This window comes from Oryx dammah, unplaced genomic scaffold (assembly GCF_014754425.2).
Source record: "Oryx dammah isolate SB20612 unplaced genomic scaffold, SCBI_Odam_1.1 HiC_scaffold_3, whole genome shotgun sequence".
Lineage (NCBI taxonomy): Eukaryota > Metazoa > Chordata > Mammalia > Artiodactyla > Bovidae > Oryx > Oryx dammah.
In genome coordinates, this window is record NW_024070187.1 from 35,451,259 (window position 1) to 35,475,994 (window position 24,736).

Sequence of the window (24,736 nt, forward strand, 5' to 3'; positions counted from 1 at the left end):
GCAAGCACCAGTTATTCATTTAACACTGATCTTAGTCTCTGCTTTATTTTTTGCCACACTGTATGCAACAGCACTGCGTTTTTAAAATCCTTAGTGTGTCACGACATCATGCTTTCCTCTCTTGTTGTTGGGACAAAGAGGAGTATGTTAGCACAAAGCTGGGCGATAGTCCTGGTGGTGGTAGGTGCATTGGGTGGACCAGGGAGGACCATGGCAGGGGTAAAGTCAAAAGTGAACAGGGTGCTAGACAGGAAGAGAAATATGAAACAGAGCATAACCACTCCTGCAGAATTTAAATACAGTTTCCCACATCTAAGGATGTTTCCATAGAAGTTAGCTTGATTGTTCTCCACTGTCAACATCAAGGGAACAAAAGGAGATGGAGAATGGCAGAGACTAACCATCTTGTTGCAGGAAGGGGGACCCCTTCCAGAGCCCAAAATCAGTCTCTTGTCTAACATTCGGAAATGAATTGTCTGAGGATACACATGTGCTGACAGACAAAGAGACTTTATTGGAAAAGGGCACCTGGGTCGAGAGCAGTGGGGTAAGGGAACCCAGGAGAATAGCTCCGCTGTGTGGCTCGGCTTGTAGGTTTTATGGTAATGGGATTAGTTTCTGTGTTGTCTTTAGCCAATCATTCTGACTCAGAGTCCTTCCTGGTGGTGCAAGCCTTGTTCAGCCAAGATGGATGCTAGAGAGAAGGATTCTGGGAGGTGGTCAGACATGTGGTATCTCCTTTTGACCTTTCCTGAACTCTTCCAGTGGGTGGTGGCTTATTAGTTCTGTGTTCCTTACCAGGACCTCCTGTCATAAAACAACTCATGCAAATGGTTACTATGGTGCTGGCCAGGGTGGGCGGTTTCAGTCAGTGTGCTTCCCCTGACAATCTGAAGAGGTGTCCATGAAGCTCTAGCTTTTTCCTCCTCTGCTGCTAAGTCGCTTCAGTCGTGTCCAACTCTGTGCGATCCCAGAGACTGCAGCCCACAGGCTCCCCTGTCCCTGGGATTCTCCAGGCAAGAACACTGGAGTGGGTTGCCATTTCCTTCTCCAATGCATGAAAGTAAAAGTGAAAGTGAAGTCGCTCAGTCGTATCCGACTCTTAGCGACCCCATGGACTACAGCCCACCAGGCTCCTCCGTCTGTGGGATTTTCCAGGCAAGAGCACGGGAGTGGGGTGCCACTGCCTTCTCCATTTTCCTCCTCTGGAGTTCCTTTATTGCTCATCCTTCTCGCTCATCATGGTCAACTGTGTGTTGAGTGAGAGAATCTTGGCGTGCAGACTGTTTATGGCAGAAGAAACTTACAGTCTCACCTGATTCATTTCCTTAGTATGTGGTCTGGGCGATCAGAAGTTCCCTTTCCACGCTCCTTGTTAGCCTCACCCTCCTGGTCATAAGGCCCCTCCTAACCTGTCACCCTGGTTACTGTCATGTCTTGAGAGCCCTTCTCCTTTAGCTTTCGGCCAGTACTGAATGGCTGCGCTGAGCTCTCCTCGGCTTTGGAGGAACAAGGCCCTATCTCTCGGAGCTCTAGCTCTGCTGCTTTTGCCCCCCACCCAAGGGCCTCTTCAGTATGTCCCAAGAGATGCACTTACATGGTGTCAGATTTGAAAATGTTAAGAATCATTACTATAACCTATAGCAAGTATGTTTTTCTCAGTGTTCGCTTATACATAATTGATTTGTTATCTAAGATTTCTGTCAAGTTTTGCTTAAAAAAATTAGGAAGAATTAAAGCTACACCACTATCTTCTATTCAAAACTATTAGCCCTATGGAATGGTTTTAAAATGTTTTGAAAAATCCATGATATGTTATTTTGCCTGCAACCATTTAGAAAAATATCCCCATGTTTCACGGTGAGGTTGGAGAGTCAATAAAATCTGTACTAATACCATTATGACATTTTTTAAAATAAGCAATGCAGAAGACAGACTAGAAATACTTTACATGATTTCTTATTTGTCTCAGTTCATAAGGAAACATGATCAGGCTTATATTATTATTTATTACACTAAAAATGTAAAAGTTTAAGGAATGTATTCATTAAGTGAGAGAGTTCAATTTAATTCTCATTTAAAAATTGACCATCTGCCAGGAGCATGAAAATATCGTTGAATCATGGTGGTGGATATAAGGAAGTTCATGGTGATAGTCCCTGTATTTTTCTATGTTTGAAAGTTTTGTAATATTTTTTAAAAAGTAAAGCATGGCTGTTGAAAATGATTTCAATTTTCTAAAACACAACGAACTAAAAAATTATAGCATTTTTATTATATAAATATGATATTAAATTCCTACTGCAAACTAAAAATCATGCTATCTTAGAATATTAAAAAGTTTAGTATTGCCAGAACATTACATGTGCATGTGTGTAGGGGAAGGAGGAAACTCTGAAAAATGAAAACCTGAGATGTGGAGAGAGAGAGAGAGAGTGAGAGGCCACCAGGATCTAAGTTCAGATTAAATTGCGGGGACGGCAGCTGTGAGAGTCGGGATATTACTGGAAGGATCGTGCTCCTGTGCTCCTCAGGGTCGCCCAGAGACCGACTCACACAAGAGCAAAGGGCATCCTTTGAGGACAGCAGGATTTCCACCTAAGCACAACTGCACAACTAGATTTGGGAATATTTATTTGAACAGGATTTATTCCAGTCATTCATTCACTATTCAAAAAGATTAGAAAATAAACTTGGTCCTTTAGTTTCTAAAAATAATTTTTAGCTTTTGTATTAATCTGCCCAAGCTGCCATAACAAAGCACCACAGACTTAAACAACAGGAGTGCATTTTCTCACAGTTCAGAGAGGTCGAAGTCTGAGATCAAGGTGCTGACGGGGTGGGTGCTTGTTGAGGCCTCGCTGACGGTGCCTGCTCGGTGCGTGTCCTCACACGGCCTTTCCTCTGTGCTCTCCGGTGACTGCCTCTTCTTATAAGGATGCCTGTCCTCTTGGATTAAGTCCCCACCATCATGACCTCATGCACCCTTAATTACCTCCTTAGAGGCCCTGTCATACTGGCAGGTAGGGCCTCCTCATACGAACTGGAGAGGTGGGGGACACAGTTTAGTCCTTCAGTTCAGTTCAGTACCTCAGTTGTGTCTGACTCTTTGTGACCCCATGGACTGCAGCACGCCAGGCTTCCTTGTCCATCACCAACTCCCACAGCTTCAAACCTAAAAATTCCTCCATTAAAAAATTATAATTGGAATTACACCTCAGGAATTAAGAAAATACAAAAACAAAGAAAGAGACATAGGTAAATATTATAAATATTACAGTAAACTCATTGTGAATTTGAAAGAGATTTAAGAGTGTTTGTGTATGTGCCTGCCTGTCAGTCCATAGCACCTTTTCCTCATGTGTTCATTTATTTTATACTTGGAATATTTCTTATAAATGTAACATACATCCTTTATATAATTTTACTAAATGTATGTATTTGTACATTAAAGGTATAAAATAAGGCTAGATTAAATATGGAGTATTAAAAATCACCAAGATTAAAAAAAAAAAAATCACCAAGATAGTGTAATGGTGAAAATATTATGACAATATTTAATTCATAATTTTGCTTCCATGATAGCCTAAAATAGGATATGAATTTAAATTACAGAATAAATATTTAATTTACTCTGTTTCATTTGGGGATATGATTGATAGTAAAATATGTTCATTTATTTTTACGCTTTGGAGCTCACTTATTTCAAATACAGTTTTAGGTGGGTAGGAGTTATCTTTATATGTTTTTTAAATTGAATTATAGTTGATTTACAGTGTATTAATTTCTGCTGTACAGCAAAGTGATTCGGTTACACACGTATATACATTCGCTTTTATATTCTTTTCCGTTATGCTTTATCCCAGGGTATCGAATGTAGTTGCCAGTGCTATACAGTGGGACCTTGTTGTTTACCCATTCTATATGCGTCTGCCAGCCCCTAACGCCCACTGCACCCCTCCCTCCCATCCCCTTGGCAACCACCAATCTGTCTCCTATGTCCGTGATTCTCTTCCTGTTTTGTAGTTGGGTTCATTTCTGCTATATTGTAGATTCCACACGCAAGTGATACCATGTGGTATCTGTCTTTCTCTTCTGACTTAACTTCATTTGGTATGGTAATCTCTAGTTGCAGGGAAGTACCTTTAAGGTCACACCATGACAGAGAATAAGTCTCATTCACTTGTACCTGACCAAATGGTGCTGCTGCTGCTGCTAAGTTGCTTCAGTCGTGTCCGACTCTGTGCGACCCCATAGACGGCAGCCCACCAGGCTTCGCCATCCCTGGGATTCTCCAGGCCATTTCCTTCTCCAGTGCATGAAAGTGAAAAGTGAAAGTGAAGTCGCTCAGTTGTGTCCGACTCTTTGCAACCCCATGGACTGCAGCCTACCAGGCTCCTCCATGCATGGGATTTTCCAGGCAAGAGTACTGGAGTGGGGTGCTGTTGCCTTCTCCGAAATGGTGCTGCACTGATGGTTTAATTTTTTCTGTGATGTAGTAAAAGACAAACATTTCGCCAAGTACTTTAATTTCGTGAAAAACCTCTTAAAAGAGAATGTTAAAATGCTTAAGGGAAGCATTTCAAGAGCATTAAATGAATTAAATTCTGTAATTAAAACTTCTAAAACTAAGTCATGAAGGAACTCTAGTTATAAGCTTACATTCAGAAACTGGTACTGGGAAGTAACGACTCTATATTTCAGTTGAAATGCTTTCTCTGTATTCCATAGTTCTTGTTATATCATTTTTACCAAGATCATCTAATATAGTCAGATTTAGGTATTAATGCATTTATACCGTGATAAAATGTCTTTCTCAATTGGAGAAAATCAGTGTCCCATTCTGGAGAAAAAGATGTATTTCCTTTTCAGATTTTTCTTAATATATTATATTAATTTATAAGATCCATGTATGTGTATGTATGTATGTGTATAAAACCTATGAATAATGGAAACTGTCTTTGCAAGTTTGCACAATTCCCCTGGTTTTGAATACAGATTACTTTCGGTACAAATACAAAAGCTTTTCATTGGTAGAAACACAGCCCTCGCCAGTTTGCCTTTAGGAATAATTTCTCTTTTAATCTGATACATTTGGCACCAAGTGGTCTCAGGAGTAGCACTGTGCTCAGATTTTTACAAAAGATGAAACGTGGAATTTCTAGGCGCTCTTTCTGCATGATGCAGTGTCATTAAAACGTCCTTTTTGCCTTTAAAGTAAAATGAAGCTAATTTTTTTTCAATTCAAGGGGACTTCTCAACAAAGAAAATATTCCTTCTGGCTTCAGCAGTCTTGATGAATGTATGTTGAATGCTTGTGAAGTGGAAAAATTATATGAAAATACTTCTGGTTATATTGGAGAAAGGGGTAAACCTAAACGTCAGAAATCCAGTTCCAAACTTTCTGAGCTCAATGAAAATCAAGATGGTCTTGTGGTAAGTGCATGATTCTATAAAATTTTTACTTGTAGCCAGTTAGGAAATACCACATCTCTTTTCCTTGCTTTGTAAAAAATAAAAATTAATGTCAAGCTCGAGTTTCACAGAATTATAGGACATGAGTTCTGAAAGAGACCTTAGAGGTACTAAGTATACACACTTTTATTTCTTTTTAATAACTATAAAAATCAAGTTCACGAAACACTGTATTTTGCCAAAGGAAGCAGAAACAGCACAAACTTTGATTTCTGTGTTATTGAAATTGGTCTGACTTTTATCTCATTCTTTTGAGCATTTTTAAACTTTATTTTTAGAGTAAAATTATCAAAGCATTTTTCCTTATTTTCCTCCATTTTATCTGTTCTTATCTATATGAATATAAAAAATTAATGAGTTTAAAGTGAGATAAAAGAAAAATACATATGGAAATAGGATCAACTGTCTTTGTGTTCAGAAATCCCTTTGTGTTCAGAAATTTAATTTCAAAGCTATACTCTATAGTTTTTTTCCCCTATATTAATCAGAAGCAAATTAATTTCCTAAACAGTTACCTCAGACCTAAATACTGGTTCATGAATTTGATATATAAGTTATGCAAGTGAGTTTAGTCAATAACTCAATATTTATCCAGTTTAACTATAAATATACATCATCCTTTATTGTGTATGTTCAGTTTCTTTGAAAAGTGAGAACCAAAATCTGTCTTCTGATTTCCTTTAGCTTTCAGAAATTTAATCCCCCCAAAAAAACTGAAGTTGAATTTTATAACATGAACTGGAGTCCCTAATAAAAGTAGGTAATATCCATTCTCTCACAGTGTTTAAAGCCTCTGTTCTGGTTTATCTCAACAGTTTTTACCTCCATGCTGGGTTTTCTATAAATTTAACACAACTCATGGGCCTCCTATTTTCCCACTGTCAGTTTCTGCCTGTGCTCAGAGAAAATTCCCAGTTTAATTCCTTAAAGAAAATATGCATATGCAAATCTGGGGAAAGCATGTTTACTCTGTTCCCCCCAGATGTCTTGATGCCCTGTTTCTGGAAGCAAACTGATTAACTAAAGTAAACACAGCCACCCACCTCAGACTGGTGTCTGACACCGTTCTACAAACACAGCTTCGCAGGTGGTACTAGTGGTAAAGAGCCCGTCTGCCAGTGCCGTAAGAGACATAAGAGACACAGGTTTGATCCCTGGGTCTCAAAGACCCCCAGGAGGAGGCTGTGGTAGCCCGCTCTGGTATTCTCACCTGGAGAATCCCATCGATAGAGGATCCTGGTGGGCTATAGTCCATGATATCGCAAAGAGTTGGACGTGACTGAAGCGACTTAGCTTGCATGCAAGCTTTGGAACCATTATACATTAAATGGTTTTTAACACTAACTTAATTCTTATTCGAAGGAAAAGTAAAATGTTTAATAAGCTAAATGTAACTCCATTAGCTCTTTATTTGGCCCATGATTTGTTTTCATCAATTTTTTTTTCCACCAGGAATAGTATCTTAAATTAGCTAAGTGGTAGTAGCTAATGAAACTGGAAAAGTATATTTACTCCTTAGAATACATGTGTGATTGCTAAAACTGTGGACATAGTTGATGTTTAAAAACATTTGGATGAGAGAGCTTAATTCCATTCTGGTTTTTTTTTTTTTTTCCCTGTGAAAGGATTTGTCCCCACCTTAGCTGCCAGTTTCCACATTCCAGGATTGTGCAGGTCACATGTTAACATAAGTGAGCTAAATGGAACGTGTCTTTGTTGCAATGAATAATCTAAAGCCCTGCCAACACAACTCAGACAGAAGCAAAACTTTCTCATGTATGAAGTGAGGGTATTCTCAAAGATATTTCCTGACTCTCGTATTCCATTAATGTTAAATCTCATCTTTGCAGGTAACCACAAAGCAAATAGCCAGGGACCATGACAGTAACTGCTGTTTAGACCACACCCTGAACGTGAAGTTGTGCTTCTTAACTTCCTACTTACTTTTAAACTTCTATTTTTACTTTCCCCCCTCTACTCCAAAACCTCTCTTATTCCTTTACAAGTTCTTTATACACTAACTAAACTTTTGTTTCTGGAAAACATATGTAATAGTATACCTTCTCTGTGCCAGGAAATATTTCAGAATCTGGGTATACATCTGTGAGACAAACAGGCAAAAATCACTGCCTTCATGGAGCTTATATTCTAGTGGGGAAAACAGACAAAATCAAGACAAAAAAGTAAACCATAAAATATATTACATAGTGATAACTATTAGTAAGAAAAATAAAGCAAAAAATGAGGCTAGATATTATAAATGGGCAGGGGTTGCAATTTTAAATAGAGTTTTTAGAGATGGCCTTCCAAGAATTTGATATTTGAGTGTAAAGATCTAGAGGAAGTAAGGAAACAAACCATACTATCACAACAGGTTTAGAGACACCAAGAAAATCACTTATATGAAATGTTCAAGAAACTGCAAAGATACCATTATGGTTAGAAGAGAATGAGGACAGTGAAAAAGATAATGGAAGGTGAGGAGAGAACAAATTAAGTAGGGCCTCATAGAACATTGTAAAAACTCTGCCTTTAGTCTGGGTGAGATGAGAATCCATGAGAGGGTTCTAGGCAGAGCGGTGATGTGACTTACTGAAATTTGGTTTGACCACTGTGTTGAGAACAGACAGGACGCAGCCAAGGGCAGAAGCAGAGAAACCAGTTAGGAAACTATTGCAGTAATCTAGGTGTGTGCTGATGATGGCATGAACTAAGGTGATCCTCAAGCCTGCGCATATTGCCTTGCAGGCCCAGAGTACTGCTGTAGGGGACGTTGTTCACATTGACTAAAATGTCCTCCTAGAGTACTGTAGCAGTCGTCATGAGGTAATAGGTGCTTTCTGGATATATTTTGAACATAGAATTGACAAGATTTCCTGATATCACCTGTGTAGTATGAAAGATAACGCCAAGGTTTTTGGCCTGAGCAACTAGAAGGTTTGTGACACCAATTTACTGAGATGGAGAAGAGAGAAGTTTGGGAGATAGTATCATGGTTCAATGTTGGACATGTTTTTTGAGTTTGTTTGTTTGGCTGTTCTCTGTCTTAGTTGTGGCATGCAAGATCTTTGATCTTCATTGCATCGTTTGAACTCTTAGTTGTGGCATGTGGGATCTAGTTCCCTGACCAAGGAATGAACCCAGAGTATTTTAAGTCGGTATACTAGATGAAGTAATCAAGGGTGTGAGTTTGAACAGACAAGGGGAAGTGACCTCAGGGACCGTGAGCCCTGAGGCCTATGAACATGTAGAGGATGGGGAGATAACAGGGTACCAGTAGAGGAGACTTAAGAAGGAGACAAGAGCAAAAAAGGAGAAAAATGGGATGTGTTTGATGTTTTGGAAGCCAAGTGAACCAGGTATCTCTAGCTGGAAAGTAGGTCAGATGGTTAACCAAGTAGAACAGTGAGAGTCTAGCCATTGGAACTAGCAAGCTGGAGATCACTCAGTAAGAGCAGTTTTGATGGAGATATGGGAGCAAAGCATTTTCCAGAGAAAATGAGAGGAGAGGAACTGAAGAGTTTGAGCGGTAATTTTACAGTGATCCCGCCAGCCCATAACACAGCCAAAGAGACCTAAAAAGAGCATCTTGCAGATTAAGAATCTCTAGAGTGGAAACTGTCTGTGTCCTTTTCCCTTTTGAACTGTCATGAGCAGTAGAGACCGAGAGACTGCAGACTGAGTTCCGCACTCAGAAACTAGTGGTAGTGAGTGGCATTGAGTATCTCTAATGATTGCTGTGGTCAGAGCCTTCTGCTCTCTTCTTACATCACCAGCTCACATCTGTGCTCTTGAGCCTCTCTCTGATGGAAAGCTTGTGCCCTAATTTGTCTTTGAACAGCTAAGACAGCAAGCTTGTATTTCAGTGATTTCCTCTTTCCTGCTTCAGAATTTCTCTAGATCTCTACCCATTTTCTTACCTGCTCAAATGATAAACGTTTTTCTGAAATCTGAGATTAAGTATCCTTGAAAATTATGTTTTCTGCATCCATCTCTCCACCTCTTGTACATGTGCAAACATACACACGCTCACTCACTCACTCACTTACTCATGCACATTTCATTGCTTCCTCACCACAAGCTCATTTCTGTTGGCCTAGAAAATACCTCTATCTCAAAAACATTCTTTCTAGGGCACAATGTAACAGTTTGAATCAAAAGCCATAATTCAGGCATTTTATCTAATAATCCTACCTCTGCTATTCTGCTCTGGAGACAGCATCATATATATGGAAAGGACCAGAAGTACTGATTTGCTCACCACATGGTTGTCTATAATCATGGAGAATTAGAAGCAATTTAAATGTTCAGAAGTAGGAGACCAGATAAGTAACATTTGTATGTCGATTCAGTAAGATATTATGCGTCAAACAAAAATTATGGTTCTGAAGACTATATAATAAAGTAAAAAATGTTTGGCAAAGTGTATTTTAAGTGCTTTATTTTAAGTGCTTTGCATATATTATCAATTTTAATCCTCCCAGTAACCCATAAAGTAGTAATTATTATTATTAACATTCTCATTTGAACATGAGGAAAATGAAGCACAGGAGATAAACAGCTGTCCAAGGTCACAAATAAGTGGTGGGGCTCGGGTTCCATGATACTCTCCCTCAAAAGTAGGTATATAAAGAAGCAGTATATATAGTGCATGCATTTATATGTGAATATATGTATATAGATATGTTCCTAGAAAAACACACAAAGGAAATATACCTAAAATGACTGAACAATAGTATTGTGCTGCTGGTGGTGATGGTGGAAGTATTAGGGGCAATTTTTACTCCATCCAAAGACTATTTTCCAAATATTCTTTATGTGATTATATTAATGCCTTAATAAGATTTACATTTTATATATTTTAAAAAACATAGTTTAGTAGCCCTTTTATTCATAAATAGCATCTATTTAATCTCACGTACACCCTCTGAAATCATAGGCAGGGATCCAGGAAGCAGCTTAGATCTTACACTCATGCCGGAATTTCAGTTCTAACTTTATCACTTAATAGCTATGGCAAGTGAGCAGTTACTGTTAACATGGGAATATTTATCTCTCTTTGTGGTTTTTTGTGAGATTTAAGTGCAATGAAATGTGCTAAATAATAGAAAAAACTGAAAACAGTACCTATATAAGTTCTTTCTGCTCCCTCTGTTCTGAGGGTCAATCTTTGCCCTTCGTTTTGCCATCAAAAATTTACAGTCTGCAGACATTTCCAGTTCTTTCCGTACTTGCTAATGAACTCCTGTAATTCAGATTCTGCCCCCTCTTTTCTGAAGAAACTCCTTTCTCTGTGTCACTGGGTGACCATGTGGTTGTTTCTGGTATGTTAAGACCTCTGTGCTGTTGTTGGCTTGGTCCTTGGCCTCCTGAAGTCCTTGTGGTTCTTGACCCTCTGTCCCTTTTTCTCAGAAATCCTCTCCCTTGATCTCCAGGATGTTGATCTCTCTTTGTCCTCTTACCACAGTGACACTATTCCTCAGTACTGTGTCCCTCATTGACTGGTTTTCTACAAGACATGCTTAGATATAAACGTTAAATAGATTATCGCCTCATCCCTTGTGCATCAGCACTGCACCTGAGAGCTTCTCTACTTCTGTGGTGTCAGATGTCAGCTCTTTGGAAATGACTTCCAAAGCAACACTTCTGTGATGCTCTGTGAAGCTCACCTTAGACAGTACTTTCAGGTCAATATGTGAAAATCAAATGAATCATCTTTTCCTCCTTGGTCTCTTTTTCACTCTTTTTCACTCATCTGATTTCACAGGTCCTCGTCTTCTTAGTCATTTTCTAAGGCCTTTCCTTTTCCTTACTCCCAATCCTTCTTCCATTGTTTGTCATATGTCAAATCTGGTTGACTCTACTTTAAAAATATGCCCCCTCTTCCCCTTTGTATTGCCATAGCCGCGGCACTTTTTATAACTAGTCTGGAATATCAGGACAGCCACCCAGCACATCTTCATGCCTCCACTGTCTCCTCTACCCCCTCCAAACCATTTTACCTGTTTATAAGAACAGTCATTTACCTAATGTTGAAAATCTCAACTCTTGGTTTTAATGCAATATAACCCAGCAAGAACTGTCAAAAACTATCTGACGGTGATTCTCTGAGTGGTGTCAATATAAGGTAAAAAAAAAAAAAAAAAAAAAAAAAACAAGAACAAAAAACCCACTGTTTGAACCACAGATTGAAACGTATTCATTCCTTCAAACATACAGTTAGCTGTATGACAGGCGCTGTTTTAAGCACAAAAGACAAAATGGTGACCCGAACAGACACACTGTCTGCCATCTGGAAGTCTACATTCTCAAAGGATGAGACAGATAAGAAACAAACCAACATGTAGTCAGATGGCAGCACATGCTGTGGAGAGGAGTGAAGCGGGGTGAATCAGATGGGGTGTGGGTGGGAAGCTGAGGATGGACATTGAGCGGATTGAGTCTTCAGGTCCGGCGTCGCTGAGAATGGCGCTTATGCAGGGACCTGTGAGGGAGTGAGCCATTGGGATGTCTGAGAAGAGACTATCCAGGCAGAGGGAGAACAGCCTTAGCCTTTGGAAGATGAGCAGAAGGCTCTCCTGGTCAGAGCAGAGTTGAGGGGGGGCTGTTGTAGGAGATGAGGTCAGAGACATAGCAGGGAGCCTGATCTCTTCAGGCTTTGTAGCCATTTTTAGATTTTTAGCATTTACCTTAAGTGAAATGAGAAGCCATTAGAGGATTGAAGAGAAGAAAGCAATTTTCTGAAGTACCTTTCGAAGGGATCACTCTGGCAACTGTAAAGCCCAGGAATGGTGAGGGCTGTTCAGAAAGAACCTGTTTTTAAGGCTGCAGTCCATGGGGTCGCTAAGAGTCGGCACGACTGAGCGACTTCATTTTCGTTTTTCACTTTCATGCATTGGAGAAGGCAGTGGCACCCCACTCCAGTATTCTTGCCTGGAGAATCCCAGAGGAGCCTAGTGGGCTGCCATCTATGGGGTCTTACAGAGTCGGACACAACTGAAGCGACTTAGCAGTAGCAGCAGTGTTAACAGTGTAACAGACTACAGCTGGAGCAGTAACCAAATACAGAAGTGATGATGGCAAAGACCAGTGCCTGTCAGTTCGCCATCCACCATTGTACCCCAGTGCCCAGCATAGCTCACCACTCACAAAAAGTGTGTTTTAAGAAAAGTGAGCGAATGAACAGTTGCCATATCATTTAGTGTGGTAGCTCAGGTGATAAAGAATCTGCCTGCAGTGCAGGAGACCTGGCTTCCATCCTGGGTTGGGAAGATCCCCGCTATCCACCCTAGGATTCTTGCCTAAAGAATCCCATTGACAGAGGAACCTGCTGGGCTACAGTCCGTGGGGTCACAAAGAGTTGGACACAGCTGAGCAACTAACATTTGCACTTAAACTTTCTTTTTTAGAGTAACTTGAGTAACAAAATGACCCAAAATTCAATGCCTTGAACACCATCAAAGTTCTTTCTTCTGTGACAACCTAAAGCAGTTTAGGGCTCAGGAGAGGAGTTAGAAGACTTGCTCCACACAGTGTTTCAGGGACTCAGGCCAACTGCCTCTAGCTTCAGCAACTAGCTTCCAGAGCAGTCGTGTTTTTCATCTGCATTCCAGCTCACAGGAGGAGAGAATAAGTGCGTGTCAAGGCATGAACCTTATGAGGCAGCTTATTAGGCAGGCCTGGAAAGCACACATACAGCTTCTCACATCCTACTGAAGACCTATCTACCTGCCTGAGAGGCTTCAGATGTGCCTCACTGGGCACGTGGCTCCAACATCACTGTGCAAGAAAGGTGGAATGGATTTGGGTGGACAGCTAGCAAGCTCTTCCATAGGTGTCCTCTTACAGTACCAGGAAGTCTTTTTGAATATGAATTAATTTATTACAGTTTTAAGCCATAAAACATGACGTGTACAAAAGAATACAAAATATTCAAAAAAAAATTTGTCATGAATCCTTTGTTAATGAGAATATATCAGATACCTTCTCTGACAGCTCAAGGCTAGAATAATGAGCTTGTTTTGCCTAGCAGTGTTCCATGTAGCCTTCAAACTGAATTGTTTGTATATTGAGAGAAGTCATCTGTAAAGGCTTGTCGGGCTTCTCCGCTGGCTCAGCAGTAAAGAATCTGCCTGCCATGCAGGAGACAGAGGTTCAATCCCTGGGTCAGGAAGAGCCCCTGGAGGAAGACGTGGTAACCCACTCCAGTATTCTTGCCAAAAAATTCCCGTGGGCAGAGGAGTAACTCAGACACAACTGAAGCGACTAAGCACAGCACACACACAGTATAAAGGCTTCATCAGCATTTTATAGTTTTAGAAGCCAAATTTGTTTGTGCTCCAAGTGTTTTCAAGTATTTCAGTGATGAAACAGGTTTGAGCCTATCTGTCAATGCCAAAACAGAGAAGGGGCCAGGGGGAAGAACTGAAAATAAGCTCCACAGTCTGATTTTTTCAAAGCTTTTGTTCTTTAGAGATTTTAGGTCATTTTTGTAATTAAGGAGAATGGTTCTTAAAATTCAGTATCTTCTGACACCCCCAAATTGTCCAAGTAAATTATAGAAAATCTGTATGTTTTCAAAAGTCTCTGGTAGGTCTTCTATGAGGCAGAACTAGATTTATCTGTCTTTTTTAGTGCAATTCTAAAAGCAGTTTTATCAAATTATACTTAAAGACATAATCTGCCCTTTGCTATTTCTTAAAATTGTCTATTACCTTTAAAAGATACTAACTTTAGAAGACTAAAATTAATCCAATAAGACATGTTTTATAAGAGTTCTTTTACTTCAAACTTTAATAAATGAAAACATTAAGGAGCTTCTCTTTTACCACACCTGGAGAAGCATTTGGCACATAAAACAGTTAAAAACCTTCAGAGGTCATTGAGCCGCTATTTTCTCATAAGACCAGCACTGTTAACAACCACAGGGCATTTGAAAGTTCAGTAGCGTACTTGTCTTGCAATGGAAGCTTTCTAAATTCCAGCCATTACTTTGACCTGTCCATTTCATTTTCTCCTTTCCCCATCTCACTGAAGTCGGGGACTGGCTGGTCTATTTCTTAATCTTCCCTCTCCAAACCCTTAGGCAACGAATGGAAGTTAGGATCTATAAAGTGTTTAGCACCCACAGAAAATAGGTAATTTTGTTATGTACTTCTAGATCTTTGCTACCCTTGTTAGTCTCATTCTTTAAAAAACTGCTGTAGGTTGCCAGTTGTAACATGTTCTTCACATATTCCTGTTTCCAAAAGGTATAGGGGCAACCTAATTACTTTAGCAAAGGAACACTGTGTACTCACATGCTGCTTTGGTGGAAGCAGACTATGAATATTCAGCAGTCTCAGATGTGTGGAAGACAACATGAAAACTGGAATTATTACAAAGCTTTAGAGAGAAATGCTGAACAGTTTTGAAAGTCACCCTTTGTCAGTTACATCTGTAGAAACTCAGGTCCTTAGAGAGTTGTTAAACATGTAGATCAAACATTTTTTAAAAAGTGCAGTAGGCGAGAGAGTTGAAATTACAACTTGTCTTAACCCTGAAAATCAGCTAAACTTTCTCACATTTCACACCTGCTTTTTGCAAAGCTTTCTGTTGTAAAACATAACTAGATATTTTCTGTAATTCTCAAAGCCTATGTTGATTGTATCTTGGTTCTCTCTGTTTTGGAAAAAAAAAAAAATCTAACATTCTGCTAACTGAAATATCTTTAAATTTATATTATGGTTTATTTTATGTTCTTTCTGAATGTATCTTAGCCTCCCACCTGAAGATTTTTATTTCTTCTGAAATAGTTATTTGCATAGAATTATAAAGGTATTTCATGGACAGTGTTTTCATGTGATCTGAAGGTAGAGGGTTGTGCTTTCCCCAGGATTTCATCTTTCAGAGCTTCAGGGAAATTTAATACTATTGCACTAGATCTTACACTAAAGATTTTGATACTCTGTTGAAGATTACCAGTGTGAACAAAGATTCTTTGTTAAAGATGGATTGCTCTTTATCAGGACAATCACATTCCAGTAATAAGAGCAACTATGCTCTGGCTTAATGAGAGGCGTTTCAGAGAAGCCTCTTCTAACTCAAACTTTAGAGGTATAAAAATGCACATATTATTGAATGTTCATATATATATACACGTATATATATTTAAATTTGTCAGATCCATTCTAAAATTATCTGTGTAAATTATCTAAACGTGTCAGTGGGTATGCAGTAATGGCAGACACAAACACTGTCTTATCAGTTCCTGGGACATCATCTTAACTGTGGGCAAATAGCAGTAATATATTTCCTTGGAGATCACACAGTTTTAGAAATCATAATAACACCACCAACAGCTAATATTCACTAAATGTATAAGACATTAGCGTAATACTTTACATGTATTACCTTATTTAATCCTTACGACCGCCCTATGTTAAGTATTGTTGCCACCCCCATTTCACAGCTGAGGAAACAGAGTCAGTAGGATCTTACAGTTAATAAATGATGGCACTAAGATTCAAACCCAAACATTCTGACTCCAGGGCCACTATTAATAACTCTTATGGTATGTTGTCTCCCTTGTTTTTATACTTGATGGAACCTAGGGCTTTAAATATTTAAGAGCTCCAGACAAGTAGACCATACCTCCATAAATGGAAAATAATTTATCCATCTACCAAGCCCAAGACTAGTTATCTCCTCTATATGCTTGTTTTGTGGAGATTTTTGTATATCTCAGTTTCATAGGATCACTGTAAACCTTTATCAGTTGTATTTTGCAATGGGCTTTTCACAGTGGAAGATAATCAATGTGTAGATGAAAGCATGTTGCTTCAATGTGTTCTTTATTTTGACAACACAGAATACATGGATTGTACTTAACAGTCTTTTAATGCAGAAATGAATCTTTGAGTTCCATGAAATTCAGGTCCAAATCTCCAAGGCAGCTGTGCGTTTGAGTCCCCCAAATGCAAGCGTGCTCTTGTTTGCCTGTTTGCAATCTTCCTGCATGGGGACGGCTTACTTTGTGCTCAGTCACCTGGATTGTATTTAGAAACCGTTGGCTGTTTTCACAGAGGCAGTCAAAAAATCTTACTAATATGCCTCCCGATAAGTGTTAAGCCCTCTCCGTCAGTCTGAAATTCATGCTACTTGAAGTAAGTTTCCTGTTTATTTTTTTCATTTGGCTGATATAAAGATTAACATTATATATCACAGAAGAAAAGGCTCTTAACTCCATGTCTTTGTGATGGCTATTTTGCAGTTTAGATACAAGCTGCATATCCCCTCAGATCATTTTGACGAGAAACACTGAAAAGATGTTAAACAGACAATGAATGGGACATTGGCTTCTGATTACATTAGAAGTCAGATTCCTCAGGTCTAGTTCTAATGCTTCCCTAATATTCTGAGAGTCTGGGTTTTGCTCTATGTAGCTATAAAATGTGGACAGCACCCGACAGGAACGCTGTAGGCCATAATGATCATTTCTGTCTGCTGTCAGATGTTTTTGCTAATGGAATGACGAAGTTCAACATACAATTTTATACCAACAGTGTATGATAAAGTGTCATAATTTTTACCAATTTTAACAAAGTTGGGAATCTGAGGACTAGAATGAATTAATATCTACTTATTATCTCATGTTTCTATATTAAAGAAAGAAGGATCTGTTGTTATATACTTCTTACCATTACTGCTGGACAACAAGTTTGCTTTGTTTTGTTACAGAACATGGAAAACCTCAATCCCACACCATCTCATGAGAGAACTGGATCTGATCATGTTGAACTGATGTCAGATGGAAGGTAATTTTAAGAGTTTTCTACGAACACCGTTTATAAAAATGTAAATAAACTTTTTCTCATTTAGTGCAATGTGCATTAAAAGAACTAAAAAGCATAAAATTAACAAACCCTATATTTACCAACAGCATTTTACAACAAGGAAAATGCTTTGGGATGGGAAAATCTACTATGGTGCTATTAAAGGCAGATAACCATATTCATGTGTTATGTTGTTTCTAGGTCTTAATTTTTTGTTTTGTTTTTTAATTTCATAAGAATTTTATTTAGAGCTACTGAAGTTCTAAAACAAGGAAAAGTATAATTTCAATGAATGAGAAGTATTGTTATAAAACAGAATGACAGTTTATATTTTGTTTGTAGCAAAGAAAATGAAAAGGATGGCAGACAGACCCAGCATTTTGAGGTGAGTAGCTACCAAGTAAGATTGTGACTGTGACAGGACTGTTCTTATGTTCTTGAGAGTCCCTGTGAAGATTTATTGGCTTATCATAAGAGGTGATGAGATTAAGTGACAGTTGTTGAGAAAGGCAAATATTGAGACATAAAAATTCCTTGAGAAATCGTAAGAACTCTATTCTTTTGGGTTTTTTTGAATTCTTTTATTTGACTTGTGAAGATAAACTTTAATACCAGGGAGAGTTCTTCTTAGATTTTTTTCCATAAAATAAGACAAAATAAAAGCCAAAGCTACTGGTTTGATTTCCCATGAATTCAAACATTTTTTTAAGTGATTGAGACAGATAATAGTGAATCATAGTGGATTTGTCACAGAGATAATTTCATTAATTTTCAAATTAACCTAAAATCATTTCAAGTTATTAAATTCGTTTCCTGAGTTTTGTATCTTATTTTAAGTAAACGACAGAGAAAATAATGTCTAACTCCCTTCTATTGTCTGTATCTTAATGTTTCGGTAACCTGCCTAGCTTCCCTGTTGTCCTCTGGTGACATTGCCTTCCTGACCCAAGTATTTGATTTCCTTTGTCCCAATGCTGGCTTCCATTCAGTGTGCTGAGCTTCATTTTTCATTCATGCTTGTGTATATAACTCACTACTTCCAAATGCTTCCAACTGCACCTTCAGTCTTATGATCAGCTTTCTTTTGGGCAAGAATTAAAGCTTTTTTCAACCTGTTCTTGGATTCTGACTCTTGATATGTTAATTATGCATAGAATCCCCCCTCTAACCACTGATTCCTAACCTTTTTTGGGCAGTAACCTAACTCACTGATGGGTTGTTCAGTAATATATATACTGAGTCCTACTATGTGCAGGTAATGTGCCAGGAGCTGGGATTTAATAACAGCTGCAGTTCCTACCTCCGTAAGGTTAATTGGTTCCTACCTCCGATCTAGAAAGTTAAGAATTCGAAAGCTATGGACCCCCTTCTTAGAAAAACGCACACTTATGTTGAATTTGGTATAAAATTGCTGGAAATGAATGGCCACCTGACACGACCACCCCCCAATTCTCTAGATTCCTCGTATTTCCTCTTTGTCACCTGTCATGGGCACTTCTTCATTAACCCAGCCAGACAATAGGAGGGGAGGCTTCTCCCTGACTTCATAGCTTCTGAGCCACTGCTTTCATCCTTTATTTCCAACTCCTTTATGCTTCCTTCCTTGGGACCCAGGCAAAAAGCAGACCTTTTCTAGTCTCTAGTCACAGTTTTTCAGAGCACAGTGTTCCCATGATACTGTTTTTAGTTTCCTTCTGTTTCATCCTTTTTCTGCTCCCTTCCTCTTCTCACAATGAGCACCTACTCATCATGCCATTGAATATTATTTTAAAGAAAATGGCTTTGCCAGCCTCCTGGAGAGGTATTCTCAGTTCTCCCCTTTTCTGCCTCTTATCTTTAGGCGATAAAAGGGTGGAGAACAGCCTTTGGGATGAACTATGTAACATTAACTCATAAATTCCAAGTGGCACCCAAACAAATGCGTGCTGAACTCCGTTTGTCTTGGTGTTTTTGTGGACAGCTCTCACAGCAGAGGCATCACAGGGAAAGAATCTCAAACCTTTCTTCCATGGGCCAGGAACTATTCTTACATGTGTTGCCCATGTATATTTACCAATCAGCACCTAGCCCACCGTTGGCACTTCTGAAGCACTCACTATTAATAATCATTGTCATCATGATCATTTCAGCGAGGAGATAAAATTAGGCAGTGAGTTAAAATCCAGACTAAGCTCTCCGTGTCATCCTTCTTTCACAACTGCACCAACGGAGGGAAAAAAGGCATCACTCCACGAGATGAGGATTCTTTTTCTACTCATGACCGCATGTGTTTCCTTCACTGAAAGATACTTTATGATTGAGGAAGGACTGTGAAAGATCTGACTTCCATTTTTAAACCTCTTTCCCATGCTATTATAATTTCCTACATTTTAATATATGTAGCACTTTCTAAAACTTATGTAACTCAAATTGTCTTATTTTCTGATAATACTGCACTAATTCCTAAATTTCAGAAATGAAAAGTGAGTCTAGAGGTTGGTTACCCCTCCTAGAATTCTGTTTAGCTGTTTTGTTTTTTTTTTTCAATTTCCTGTAACATCAGATTTACATGCCCACTATGAATGGATATGGTAACGTTCCCAGTTTCATTTCCCATTAAGGCAGATTGTGTCCATCCTAAAGGAGATCAGTCCTGGGTGTTCATTGGAAGGACTGATGATGAAGCTGAAACTCCAATACTTTGGCCACCTGATGCGAAGAGCTGACTCATTAGAAAGGACCCTGATGCTGGGAAAGATTGAGGGCAGGAGGAGAAGGGGACGACAGAGGATGAGATGGTTGGATGGCATCACCAACTCAGTGGACATGGGTTTGGGTGGACTCCGGGAGTCGGTGATGGGCAGGGAGGCCTGGCGTGCTGCGGTTCATGGGGTCACAAAGAGTCGGACACGACTGAGCGACTGCACTGAACTGAACTGTCCTCATTAATGTTGCCCTTTTAATTTTTCCTTGTAAATGCTCAGATTCATAGAAGATAACACAACAAATGACAGCTATTGGAGAAAGGTGATTTGTCTTTCTTGTTTGATGAATATTTTCATTAGAATGAGAAATGTTAACCTTTAGTCTCAGAAATGCTCCTCAGAGGGATACACAGGTAGGGAAAGGCCATCTTAGAGTCTGCTGCTCAAAGGCAAATGCAGGCACAACTTTATTTATTAAATAATCATTTTGAAGCTTTAGGTATGTTTTTGTTTGAAGGCATGTATTGAAAAGTAAACAGATCTATCCTTTCTTGTATGTCTCGTTAATATCTTTTACCTTACACCTAATTTTACCCAAAAGGAGAGTCTGCTGAGGTCTCAGATGGTCAGTGATGAGAATTATCCTTTTCTATTTCATCTGCATTTCTTAAAGTGGTTTGTATTAAAATTCGTTTAGTGACACATTGGCAATGGGGGAAAAAAGTTAGAGTCACTTCAGAGTGCCAAAAATTTAATTATGATTTCTTCAGCTAAGTTTTGGAAAGGTTGATGTTTTTATAAAATAGGATGATACGTGCTGGACGAAATAGGATGACACGTGCAAGAGCTGAAGCCCCCTGTTCCCTGAGCATGTGCAGTTCAAAGACTTTGTTCTCTTGTTTGTTTTTAAACTCATTTGACAAGTGGAAGTATCCAGGAGAGAGGTCGTCCTTAAAAATAGAAATTTCTAGATTCTGAAAGATAACCGTGAAAGAACAGGTTTTCAGAGTTCTGTGGAGTTTATGCTTTATGTTTCAGCTTGATTCCTTCTGATAAGCTGTTTTCTATTGTTGAAGTATTTCATGTTTCTGTATAAAATCCAGAACAGTAAAATGATAACCTTATATTTAATCCTTTTGTCAGAAAAGCAAAACATGTAAAAGTTTTTAATTATGTGGTAGAGTATGCCATTATCTGGGAGAGGTCATTATAGTCAGAAGTTGAAGTGTTAAATTCCTTCAAGATATTTTTACATTCTTTATGCTTTCTAAGCCTACTGCTTAGAAGGGCTTAGAAGCATACCTTTGATAACAAACAGGACATTCATAATAAACAAAAGACTATTTCCCTTTTTCTTATCCTGCTTCAAAAAAAAAGGAAGAGAGAAGGAGAAAAGATAAGACTTTCTAATCAAGCATGAGAATTAATATTAGTTATCACAGGAGCTTAAGTGAAGGTTTGTATTTGCATTGAGAAGGTTTGAGATAAATTCTGAAATATCCTCATCAACAAGTATTTATGAAATGGATGACTCTGTTATTTCAGCCTCACTGTATTTCATGGAAGCTTTAGGGTTTTGGAGAAGGGAATGGCAACCCACTCCAGTATTCTTGCCTGGAAAATTCCATGGACAGAGGAGCCTGATGGGCTACAGTCCATGGGGTTGCAGAGTCAGACACGACCTAGTGACTGAGCACAAGTACTGGTTCTGAAACTAGAACCAGAAAGATTTGAAAAGCTCTGTTTGTTTAGATTCGCTTCCAATTCCATCCAGTCTTGAAAGGCTACTGAAGCTTGGTAATTCACATGAATTTGGGGAATTTGTTATGTTTATTTTCCTTTCTTGTCAGGCCAAACAGTAAATGTTTACACTTCATGAGGCTCTTCTGTTAACTTCTGTGGCTCCTTCCTGTGCCCACTGCCTTGTGGAGGGCGCTGATACTGTCCTGCCACTTCCTATCCAAATCCTGTGCAGGTAGGGAGAAGGGGTGGAACAAACATTCACCTGGGATTTGAGGCCAGGAAAGGAGTGGAGGACGGCAGAAGATGAGATGGTTAGATAGCATCACCGACTCAGTGGACATGAATCTGAGCAAACTCCAGGAGATAGTGAAGGACAGGGAAGCCTGGCATGCTGCAAGCCATGGGGTTTCAAAGAGTCAAACGTGGTTGAGCGACTGAAGAACAACAAGAAGGAGCAGAATGAGTGAAGTCCGGCCAGGCCCAGCCAGACAGGGACAAGTCTTAACAGGAGTCAGGTGAATAGACTGGTAGTTAATGGCTCCTTGACCTGACCATGGAGTGTAAAGTGTGGCCCCAGGCTAGGTGAGCTCTCTCTTGTTTGCTCCCTAGTATCCTGTGCTTTCCTTCTATAACATGTATGTGACTTGGCACTTATATGATCAGTGAATCCCTTCCACTCTGAATCCCCTGTCTCGTTAATTCTTGAAATTCCAGTGCCTAGCACGTAGTATGTGTTCAGTAAACACTTCCAAATGAATGAATGAGAAAGGGAGGTAGTGTATAAATGGAATTAGCATCTCTTCTACAGTTATGACAAGCTAGCTCTTTTTACACTACATATTTTTCACTTTATCTTCCCAGCTGTTTGACGTTATGGTCCTGTATTAGAGAAAAAGAATCTCAGATACAAAGTTTACTCATTGAAGATCTTGCTGCTGGTCACCTGTGTTTGAACTCAGATCTCTGACTTTAAAACCCATATCTGCCATGCCATGTTGTCCCTCCTAAGAGCCAGTCACTCAGTTTATTTCATCACATAAATATTTAGCATGTTTTCATACAGTGCCACATTTTTGATGGGGTTTTGTGTGTGACAGCACAAGGATCTCTGAGTTGAAAATTATGAAATGAATGCATTAATCCAGATTTAACTGAAGATACAATTTGTGTAAACAACGAAAGTTGAAACCAAAAGATATTTTTGGTATTTAAGACTGTCCTTGACGTTTACACATTAATGATCTAATAGGAGAAACAGACAGTCACGTACACAGGCCTGATGCTCCATGATAAGACTACTAGAGGGTGGGAAGCCTGGCAAGGTGCCTCATCAGACTAGGGTGACAGATATTTGAAGTAAGAGGAGTTTTTGGCTCATGTGTTGCTACAAAGCAGTATCCTTACTCCATGCACATGCATACCTGGGTCCACGCTATCAGCCCCCTCTGCAAACTCCAGCAAGGTGACCATGTCAGCAGAAATTGGGAATCAGGTCTTCAGATACAGCAGCAGACGAGAGAAAGAGCACCCTGGGGGACTGGTCAGAGCACAGCAGCACAGGGCCTTGCCTGCAAATGTGCTGGTGAGCGAGCCCTGCCACGTGTATCCACAGCTGTGTGAGCTCCTGTGGGTTTATGAAGGACACATCTCTCCCTTGCTGTGCAGAAAATCAGCCAGGGAGTCTGGAAGTTCATGTATATCAAGCTCATGTACGTATAGGTCTTCAGTGTGAGTGACGCCCTGTTATTTATGGCACAGCACACATTCTTGACTCCAAATACAGGGACCTCTTTGCTGTTCCTAAACACACACAACATGACCATGCCTCAGGGCGTTTGCACTTGCTTTCCTTCTTCCTGGAATACTCTTCCCTCAAAGAGTGTCTCCTCTGTGTCTCTGCTCACATGCCACCTTATTGGAAAGGCCTTCCCTGGCTACCCAATATGAGACAGCAGGGCATGGCCCCTACCTTCAGCATCCTCCTTTCCCTGCTGTATTTTCCTCTGTAGTCTATGTCACTGCTTGACTTCTTTTTCTTTATTAACTGTCCCCTTCTGTAAGATTGATTAGGGCAGAGATTCATTTGGGCCACTGAAGTTTCTCCAATGTCTAAAAAACCGTCTAACACGTGATAAGCCCTCAAAATGATTTCTTAGATGAATGACTAAATAAATTTTTTCTTTGTATCTCTAGCACCTGATGTATAATAGACAGCCCTATTACATGTATATAACATGTAATATATACTATTATAATTGAATGGTGGGAGTTTAGTCACTAAGTCGTGTCCAACTTTTAACCACCCCACGGACTGTAGCCTACCAGGCTCCTCTGTCCATGGGACTGTAATTGAATAAACTAGTAAGGTTTAGACCTGATTCTCTTTGTTAGAATAATAGAGTCCTGTCAAGGCCGTCTAGTCCAGTGTCCTACCTAGGGTGGTGCTCCCTCTCCTACATCCCTAACTCCCAGACTTTGTGAACACCGTGAAGAGCAGCTCACCAATTCACAAGGTAGTCCGCTGTTGCCTTGCACCAAAATCAAGTTTCCAGAGCTCCACAGAGCACAGCTGAGTCTGTTGCTCTAAATGTCAGCTCCTAAGTGCAGGGAGCTTGCACGTCTCACACAGATCCTGGGACAGAGTGGGTGCACCAAACCGTGTTGTTGAAGGAGTGAATAAACCCAGACATTTTAGAGAAAACAAAAACTTAGGAAAAAGTTTCTAACTAGTTAATTTCTAGTTATTTTTTTTTACTTTGAAATTGGTGCAAATTCACATGTGGCAGTCATAAAAAGTGCACGTTTTAAGTCAGCTTTTGTGTCTGCGTAATTTGGGGATTTCCCACGTGTCGTGTCAAGCACTGCAGACTGTCAAGCACTCTGAGGGGACACAGGGAGCAAAGCCAGCAGCTGGTGTGAGCAGAGGACACAGGTTGCCTCTGAGCCCAGCTCTAAGCCTGCAGGTGTTCCCAGCACTGTGCATTCCCATGCCTAAGACATCAGTCTGGAAAACACACATTT

The 24,736-nt window shown here is 39.6% G+C and overlaps 1 protein-coding gene across 10 annotated transcripts in view; it reads left to right on the forward strand.

The window, feature by feature from the left end:
* FAM13A (family with sequence similarity 13 member A) overlaps positions 1–24,736 on the forward strand; it is a 338,407-nt gene that overhangs the window by 275,681 nt on the left and 37,990 nt on the right. For all 10 annotated transcript variants that reach the window (XM_040237865.1, XM_040237862.1, XM_040237866.1 and 7 more), the window contains 3 exons: positions 5,250–5,436; positions 17,194–17,270; positions 17,631–17,673. In XM_040237865.1, coding sequence (XP_040093799.1) covers positions 5,250–5,436; positions 17,194–17,270; positions 17,631–17,673 — 307 coding nt within the window. The remainder of the gene's footprint in view (positions 1–5,249; positions 5,437–17,193; positions 17,271–17,630; positions 17,674–24,736) is intronic.